The sequence below is a fragment of the Arachis ipaensis genome, chromosome B09 (assembly GCF_000816755.2).
Source record: "Arachis ipaensis cultivar K30076 chromosome B09, Araip1.1, whole genome shotgun sequence".
Lineage (NCBI taxonomy): Eukaryota > Viridiplantae > Streptophyta > Magnoliopsida > Fabales > Fabaceae > Arachis > Arachis ipaensis.
Genome location: NC_029793.2, coordinates 96,496,327 through 96,505,334, shown reverse-complemented (window position 1 = coordinate 96,505,334; position 9,008 = coordinate 96,496,327). Strand labels below are relative to the sequence as shown.

The following is a 9,008-nucleotide window of genomic DNA, read 5'->3' as shown; positions in this document are numbered from 1 at the left end:
TTTTAGTAGAACACCAAACTTAGAATCCTTCATTCTCCCTTAAATTGTTTTGGTGTGCAACACCAAACTTAGCTCCTTGCAATACATACTTAATTATTCAACATTTTTATTGAAAAGGCTATGAAAAGAAAACTACCTCAGGTTGGGTTGCCTCCCAACAAGCGCTTCTTTATTGTCATTAGCTTGACATTGATCCGCTTAGGGTGGTTGATGACTGAAATGTCGCAGCTTATCCCCCCTCACTGTAAGCCTTCTTTGTGAGCCTTGATGCTCAATTTCAATGTGATCGAGAGAGAGTACTTGGTTAACAGTGTAGTGATCCTCATTTCCCAGCTGTTGATATATTAATTGCACCTTGTCGCCTTTAGAGAATCCTTCAGTTGGGATTTTTTTATTCTTCCACCCTTTGTGAGCCTTCTTCTTGTTTTTCTTCCTTTTTCTTGTTAACCTTTCTTCCTTGACAGCAGCTTTGGTTGTGGTACTTTCCTTCTTGTTTATCATCCTAATTCCTTTTTGAATTCCTTCTCTTCCTTGCACATGCTCATTCTTCTGCTTCCCTGTGTTGTTGGTTTCTTGCCTCGGAAAGCAGTCGCTGACTACCTTGCTTCTCTCTTCACTAATTTGTGGTTCTGGAAACACTTTTAGGATAATGCTTTCCTCGTGCATCCTGAGAGTTAGTCCTCCCTGCTCTACATCTATGATGGCTCTAGCAGTGGCCAAAAATGGCCTTCCTAAGATGATTGAATTGTTTCCTTCCTCTTCGGTATCCAAGATAACAAAGTCCACAGGAAAAATGAACTTGTCAACCTTAACTAAAAGGTTTTCAATCACTCCTTTGGGATGTACTACTGACTGGTCCACTAATTCCAAGGACATCTGTATTGGTTTCACCTTCCCTATGCCAAGCTTTTTCACTAAAGATGATGGAATTAGATTTATGCTTGCTCCTAAGTCACACATCCCCTTGTTGATAAATAGACTTCCAGGATCTTTCAGCTTGGGAGGGAGTCCTTTTCTGATGAGCGCACTACATTCCTCAGTGAGAAGCACAGTTTCCTTCTCCAGCCAACTTCTTTTCTTATTGATGATTTCCTTCAAGAACTTGGCATACAGAGGCATTTGTTCCAATGCTTCAGCCAAGGGAATGTTGATCTCTAGCTTCTTGAAAGTCTCAAGGAACTTATGAAAATGTTGGTCCTTAGTCTCTTTGCTGAACCTTTGGGGATATGGCATTGGAGATATAATGATCTTTACCCCTTGCTGCTGTCCTTGAATTACTTCTTTGGAACTATGTGGTTGGTTGGCTTTCTCTTTGAGCTTCTCTGGGACATTTCTTCTTGTTGTCATGTCCTCATTGCTAGCTTCCCCTTTCTCTGATGGTTCTTTGTTGCTATCCAAAGGCTTCTTGGTTACCTCCTTGTTGTTGTTTACCAATGTCTTTCCATTCCTTAGTTGTACAGCTTTGCACTCTTCTTTTGGATTAGGAATGGTGTTACTTGGTAGTGAGCTTGAAGGTCTCTCAACAGAAATTTGCTTGGAGATTTGCCCAATCTACCTCTCTAGGCTCTTCATGGAGGCTTTATGGTTCTTGGTTGTCATTTCTTGGTGTTTCCATATTTTGTCTATCAAGGTTTCCAAGTTAGTGATTCTTTGAGATGCTGGTGATGCTTGTGGTGGGTTGTGAGGTGTGGATGGTGGATGGTAGGCATTTTGGTTGGTGGGTTGGTTATTGGATTGATAATGGTTGGGGTTGGGGTAGTTGTTTTGAGGTTTTCTGTAAGGGTTTTGGTTAGTTTGCTGCTGGTTGTGGTTTTGGTTGTTCCTTGAAGTGTTTTGGTTTGAGTTCCTCTGCCATGGTTGTTGATTCTGGTTGTGATTGTCTCCCCATCTGAGGTTTGGGTGGTTCTTCCAGGATGGATTTTAGGTATCACCATAAACTTCATTCTTTCCAGAGTTTTGGTTATACATGTACTGCACTTGCTCCTGTTGTTGCTCTTCTTGGCTTTCTTCATTCTACACACATACAGTTGATGGGTGGCTTGTGTTCACAGTTGCTACTTGAAGGCTATCAATTCTTTTGGCCATTTGTTCAAACTGTTGTTGAATTTGTTGTTGCATCATCTTGTTTTGAGCCAAAATGGAGTCTACACCTTCCAAGTTCTAATACCCCTTTCTCTGTGATGGTTGGCGGTTTCTTTGATGAGCAAAGAAATATTGATTGTTGGCCACCATGTCCACAAGATTCTGGGCTTCCTCAGCAGTTTTCATCAGTTGTAGTGAACCTCCAGCAGAATGATCTAATGCCTCTTGAGATTTCAATGTCAGGCCTTCATAGAAATTCTGCAGCACGTCCTATTCATTGAACATCTCTGGAGGACACTTTCTGATTAAGGCTTTGTACCTCTCCCATGCTTCATACAAGGATTCGGCATCTAATTGTGTGAATTTCTGCACCTCGGTTTTCAGCCTGATGACTCTTTGGGGTGGATAGAATTTGGCTAGAAATTTTGTCACCAAATCATCCCAACTAGTGATACTTCCTTGGGGAAAAGTTTCAAGCCATTGCGCGGCCTTGTCCCTTAATGAGAACGGGAACAGCAGAAGCTTGTAAGTTTCAGGATTCACGCCATTGGATTTAACAGTGTCACAAATCCTTAAGAAGGTAGATAGATGCTGGTTGGGATCTTCCAATGGGCTGCCTCCATAGGAACAATTGTTCTGGACAAGTGTAATGAGTTGTGGTTTTAGCTCGAAGTTGTTTGCATTGACATTGGGAGTTAAGATGCTGCTTCCACAGTGTCTGGGATTTGCAAAAGTGTAGGAGGCCAACACTCTCCTCTGTGGTGGATTGGGATTAGATGGATCTCCTTCCATCTCGTGATATTCTTCCTCAGATTCTTCCTCTCCAACAATACCTTTCCCCCTCTCAGCTCTTCTTAATCTCCTGAGAGTTCTCTGGTCAGCTTCAGATAAGATAGGAGTAGCTCTCCCTATACCTGACATACAAACAAAACAAGAAACGTACAACCAGTGATACTTCAATCTATTGCTAGAATGAAGTTTTAGTTAGCTTAAGCAAAAATTCAAACAGTTAGCACTACAAAAAAAATAGTTTAAAATGGCATTTATATTATGGTGGTTCTAAAAAACTGCCATAATATTCAGATATTATGGCATTTTATGTTGCTGCCATAATTAATTTGCATAAAATGGCAATTTTGAAGGATTTGGGCGGGTTTAACCGCCATTATCTGTGCTCATTGTTTAAAATAATCCAAACTCTCATTCAACCTAAAATTACACACCGAAACAAAAATGACGCAGCCACTGTGTTAGAGGAAGGACGAAAATGACGTTGTGACTGCGATATGCTCCGGCGACGATTTGCTCCGGCGATGATTTGCTCCAGCGCTGATCTTCTCGTTCTCCTCCGACTAGAGTCTCCTCTCCATCGAGATTCTGTTTTGTGAATCAAAACTCTCTCCCTATCTCCTATGGTGATGTTCTCCCCGGCGGCGCGTTCTCCTCCTCCGTCAAGATTTTCTCCAGATCTGTGAGCTTCTTCTCCTTTTTCGAGCTTATGCTCTGCTAGCTTCTCCTCATGCATTAACATGCCTTCTCCTCCTCGATCTATTTCTCAGTTTGCGTTCTAACTTCTCGCTTCTAGATCTGTAACTAAATTCACATCCTCTTATTCTAATTACTTCAATGATTGCAGGAATGATGCATAGGACAGATCAATGGCTGCGTGAATTTGATTCACAAATATTTAGTAATAATGCACTGATTGCACTCTATGTGTTTGTTATTTTGCTTCTTAGAAATTACTTCTGTTAGTATTGCATTTGGCTGTATCTCCCGGTTTAAGGCTTGGAGTTTGTTCTTTGTTGCAATTGAGTTTCAAAGATTTTGTGATTTAACTTGAATTCTGCTTGTTTAAATCTGGATAAGTTATTGGTTGCTTGAATTAATGAATTCTTTCTATGTTTCGATTATTGATTGCAGTTGGTGCTTCTTGGAAGAAGGATCAAACATTGTTAACACTGCTGGTCGCCAAGGTTGCCTGGGTAAATACTTAACTTTCTATTTGCCAGTGTATGTCTAGTTAAGTTTTAATTCTCATGTTAAACAAGTATTCATTAATATTGCTACTTCATATGATGAGGAACACATAGATTCTTTGTATTGCTCAGAACCACATTATTTTGATGATGAGGAACATGATCATGTGTTTTTAGAATAAGACATATTGTGTGATGATTCAGAGTTAAAAACTCTTGTATCAAAAGAGCAAGAACAAGAGAAGAATGGAAGAAGCAGCAGCCATGGTTGAAAACTTTCTCATTCTCTGCTCTCACAGCTTCTCTTGCTATTAACTACCTTCACAGATTCCTTTTCACCTTCACCGTGAAGAAGAAGCAGCCATGGTTAACTCATCTTGCTGCAGTTGCTTGCATCTCTCTTGCTGCTAAAATGGAAGAGACACAAGTTCCACTTCCTCTTGATTTACAAGTATGATTAATTCTATATATAAAGTAATAATAATAATAATACATTTTATTAATAATGAAATTTAATTTATGAAAATATATGTAGGTGGAGGACAAAAAACATGTGTTTAAGGCAAAAACAATAAAGAAAATGGAGATTTTGGTACTTTCAACTCTTGAGTGGAAGATGAATCCACCAACACCTCTCTCTTTCATTGATCATATCACAAGAAGACTTAAATGTTTTCAGTTCCTCAACACATGTCAATCTCTTCTTCTTTCTCTCTTACCAGGTAATAACTAATCTCTTTCTTTCCAATACGCTAGTCTTTAACTAATCCTTCAATTGTATGTTGTTTCTCTTTCCTCTTAACCACAGGACCTCACAATATTCAGGGTATTGGGGCTGGTTTTGTGCCCAGGAATTTGAACTAAAATATACTTGATGAAGTTATAGAGGTCTGTTGTTTTGCTTTCCCATCTTCTTTCTCCTCTCTTCCTTTTTTTTATAAAAAAAATAATAAACATAAAAACTTTTTGGAGTTATAATTCAATATGTCCTGTTTAGTATTCTCCATAATTCGGTTAAATAAAATTAATTCATTAATTCTTTTATCAAGACATGGCAGTTGCATGACTTTGTAATGAGTCATTATGCTTCATTCTTTAGTACATGGTTCTTTCTTTAGTACAGGTTCCTTTCTGCATCCATATCTAATTACCATATCCTTGTTGGGTTGATCATTTGCTATCAAATTGGGTGGATGCTATATTCTGTTTAGAACTAGATCAGTAAATTTGGGAACATGCTAGGGTATTGATGGAATGATTGAACAGTGTTTCAAAAAATCCTATAATCATGTTTTAAAAGTTTGAAACACAAGAAGTTTGAAGGCTCTTCTCTCTCTTCTCCAAATCTTATTGAATATGTAACTGACTGATGAATCCCCTCACTACAAAAATCCTATAATCCTGATTTCTTTCACTGGCCACTATGTTATTAATTAACTGTTTTATTTATGAGAAAAATGTTATTAATTACATTTTTTTCTTTTGTAAATTCAATTTTTCTTTAGGGGAGAAGGTGGAGTGATGGACTTCACCAAGCAGTTGAAGCAAAGGAAGGGCTACCAATTCAAAATGAAACAGTTACACTGGCTTCCATTAGTTATCAGAATTTCTTTCTGCAGGTTGGAAATGTTTCATCTTCAGAAATCAGGAATTCATTTACCTAAGAAACTACCTTGACGCTTTTTAATCTGTGTTTTTGCAGTTTCCTAAGCGTTGTGGTATGACTGGTACATCAGCAACAAAAAGCACAGAATTTGAGAGCATTTACAAGCTTAAAGTTACAATCGTTCCAACAAATAAACCTATGATAAGAAAGGTTTAAATCTTGCTTGTCAATCATAGACCACTATCATGGTTTTTGCAATGTGAAACATGGAGTATTGGCTTTTACTTATAAGAGTTTCGCAAGATGAAGTAGTTGTCAAGATACTATTTTTTATATATTAAAATACCATAAAATATTTTTGCCTTTCCTAAGACTTGAATTCAAGACCATTGGTTAAGAAACCAATGTACTTACTATAATCCCACATTTATTATTACTACACACATTGAATATGATGCTTTTGTTTGAATATTGTGTTTTGATATCTTTGGTGAGTGTTAGGTGTGCCTTGCTATTTTAGATTAGTTCCCATTTACTAGTTTTTCTGGTTTCGGGGAAAGCGAGGAGGCTCTTTGTTGCAATGTGCTATATAAGCCGTTGTTTGGAGTATTTAATTGGTGTCTAACTTCTGCACTGTTGATGATAGATTTTTCAGACAAACAACTTTTGCAGGATAGGTGTACTGTAGATTTTTGTCTCTATTTGGAAGCCCATGATATATTTAGAGGCATTTCCCTTAAATGTTTAGAGATCGGAAAGTTATGCTTCACTGGTAGTATTTTATTTTGTTTGTTTTTGCTTCTATAAAGTGTATATCTTGTCCTCTCGTCTTTAATCATCATTCCCTTCATTAGTAATTCAAAAGTTATGCTTCATTGATAGTATTTTTTGTTTGCTTGCTTTTTGCTTATTTAAGGAGTATCTTGTCCTCCCAACTGTTTATTTGATAGTATGCTTGTTTTCCCCTTTTGTAAGGAGTATCACTTACCCTTCCATGTACTGCCATTCTTCTCTTCATGTTAGCAATATATTTCTTGATAAAAAACTTGAAAAAGTTTTATCATGTCTAATGAGCCTTTATTTTCTTCTCAGGATGAATCTAATGTAGTTTTTAGGGCAACTAGTGTGAAATGGCGAGCAGTTGTAGTAGAAATCTCTAGAATGCATAAAACTGGTCATCCAGTACTTGTTGGCACGACCAGTGTGGAGCAGAGCGATTCTTTGTCAGAGCAATTGAATGAAGCTGGAATTCCACATGAGGTAATGTCTTTTTCGTTTTAATGGGGATCTTGGAAGATGTGAGCGCACATTATTTTCTTAATCTTACCTGTGTTGAATGTCTTTAATGGAGAAGGGTAGTGTATTCTTTGCCCAAGACCGGATGCCGCTATTAATAATTGTTCTTCTAACTGTTCTTTCTAATCCGATAGTTTTTTGGATATAATATAATGAACCCTGTCCCTGTATTGTTTAAGGTTCTTAATGCAAAACCAGAAAATGTTGAGAGAGAAGCAGAGATTGTAGCTCAGAGTGGTCGGCTTAGGGCCGTGACAATTGCTACCAACATGGCTGGTCGTGGGACAGATATAATTCTTGGCGGTAGTGCTGAATTTATGGCAAGATTAAAGCTTCGTGAGATACTGATGCCTAGGTATTTTCTATTTCTAAATGAGAGAAGAATTAGTTTAGTGGAATAGCTTAGGGTCTTTAGGTGGAAGGTTGTCGTCCTCTGTGTCTTCTCTTGGAAATGCAAACCAAACAAGCCCCTAATTTCTCTTGGAATATTTAGTTGCTAGACCAAATGCTTAGTAAAAACTCTGATGATTACTGGGATGTTATAATATGAAAGTGAACTTTTTATGATTGTTGTAGCTGAATAAAACCTGTGATTCTAATACATAGCTATAAGTTATATGAAAAATTCAGGGGATAGGTTAGCTGGTTAGGCATATGAGTTAGCAATTCACTAACTACTGCCTTTTTTATCCCATATTTTTGGAAGGGAAACTACCATGGTAAAATTTCTAGTTTAGCATTTATTCTACTTTATTTTTATTTTCACATTTGCTGTCCATGGGTATTCTCTTATAACGTTTCAAATTTGTAAGTGTAACTTATGATCTCTTATTTCATAATTTCATAGTCAATTCAGCGATATCTATTAGGAGGAGCATTTTATTAACTACTTGACTCCTGATATTCGGATAGTGCGTGAACTTCCCAAGGAACTGCAGTTTTTGGACTTGGAGGCAATTGGTAGTGTTGTATGTAACTTTTCTACTTCAGCAGATTATAAGAGTATAAGTACACTCAAATATATTGGTTTTGTATGTTCTTAATTGTGGGAATGCTTTTTCAGGTGACAGATGTTGACATGGTAAAGGAGGCAAAGCCTAGCTTTTACTTGAAAAACATCCTACCTATTATACTTAAAAATCAAGTTGTTCACTTTGTTGGATTTGGGAATCGCCTTGCATTTGACCCAATACCATTTGAACTTCAGGTAAATATCATTTGATGCTTAGATATTACAATCAATTTGCCAGGTTCTGGCAGATATGCCTCTATTATTGTCTATCTTGAATTTCAAGCCCTAGTGTGCTATTCCTAATCGGGGAAATTCATATAGAGACTTCGTTGCAGATGTAACTTTCATGCCCTGCAATTTGTTCCCAGAATACAAGAAACTGGTGCTTTGCTTCTTAATATCTAGTCCCTCTTGTGAGACTGTTGGTTTAGTTTTTAATTCTTCAAAATGCTGGTAGTTTGCTATTTATTTGAGCAACTATTTATTTCTAACTATTTATTTCTAACGTTCAATTTTTTTTGCAGGTAATATTTATTTACACGGACATGAACAATGAAAATGTTGGAATAATCTGAAGCAAATTTGTTGAGCATCTCTAGGAAAACTCCCAATGTAATAGAACTAACAATATTTCTTAGTTTGATACTTTGTATAGGAGTTATTATTTTTTATTTGTAATACTAAAAAATCATATTTATGTTTAATACTTTGAGTTATATAATATTTTGTCTATGGATTATGATTTTGTTATTATGGAATTTTAATAAAAAATTATTTATTTAGCAAGATAAAAATAATAGTAAAAATTGTATTTTTAAAAGATAAAAAATATCATTTTTATCCGGTAAAAACGGTAGTTAAAAAATGTCATTTTAAACGAAAAGGATGTCATTAAATCTTGGTAAAAATGGCATTTAGAAATGCCATTTTAAACGAAAAGGATGCCATTAAATACAGGTAAAAACGGCGGTTATAAACGTCATTTTTAACGAGAAGGATGCCATTAAACCCAGGTAAAAATGGCGGTTATAAA

General features: G+C 36.6%; 2 protein-coding genes across 11 annotated transcripts; both read left to right on the top strand.

Moving 5' to 3' along the window:
- Positions 3,488–5,133, top strand: LOC107615718 (cyclin-D3-1-like). 9 transcript variants are annotated; one of them, XR_002354231.1, is made up of 6 exons: positions 3,489–3,553; positions 3,719–3,772; positions 4,006–4,067; positions 4,266–4,512; positions 4,597–4,783; positions 4,870–5,126. XR_002354231.1 is itself a non-coding variant. In XM_021111788.1 (5 exons), exons 2-5 carry the CDS (start codon positions 3,721–3,723, stop codon positions 4,923–4,925), a joined length of 357 nt encoding a protein of 118 aa, XP_020967447.1. In that variant the 5' UTR covers positions 3,489–3,553; positions 3,719–3,720; the 3' UTR covers positions 4,926–5,133. The 9 variants fall into 9 exon arrangements, 2 of the variants coding, with proteins under 2 accessions (XP_020967447.1, XP_016173243.1); XR_002354229.1 differs by having other exon boundaries at positions 4,389–4,512; positions 4,870–5,121; XR_002354230.1 differs by lacking the exon at positions 3,719–3,772 and having other exon boundaries at positions 3,488–3,553; positions 4,870–5,124.
- LOC107616849 (protein translocase subunit SecA, chloroplastic-like) lies at positions 5,470–8,646 on the top strand. 2 transcript variants are annotated; one of them, XM_021111570.1, is made up of 7 exons: positions 5,470–5,680; positions 5,764–5,877; positions 6,760–6,927; positions 7,143–7,318; positions 7,876–7,931; positions 8,027–8,170; positions 8,500–8,646. In XM_021111570.1, exons 2-5 carry the CDS (start codon positions 5,782–5,784, stop codon positions 7,880–7,882), a joined length of 447 nt encoding a protein of 148 aa, XP_020967229.1. In that variant the 5' UTR covers positions 5,470–5,680; positions 5,764–5,781; the 3' UTR covers positions 7,883–7,931; positions 8,027–8,170; positions 8,500–8,646. The 2 variants fall into 2 exon arrangements, with proteins under 2 accessions (XP_020967229.1, XP_020967228.1); XM_021111569.1 differs by having other exon boundaries at positions 7,811–7,931.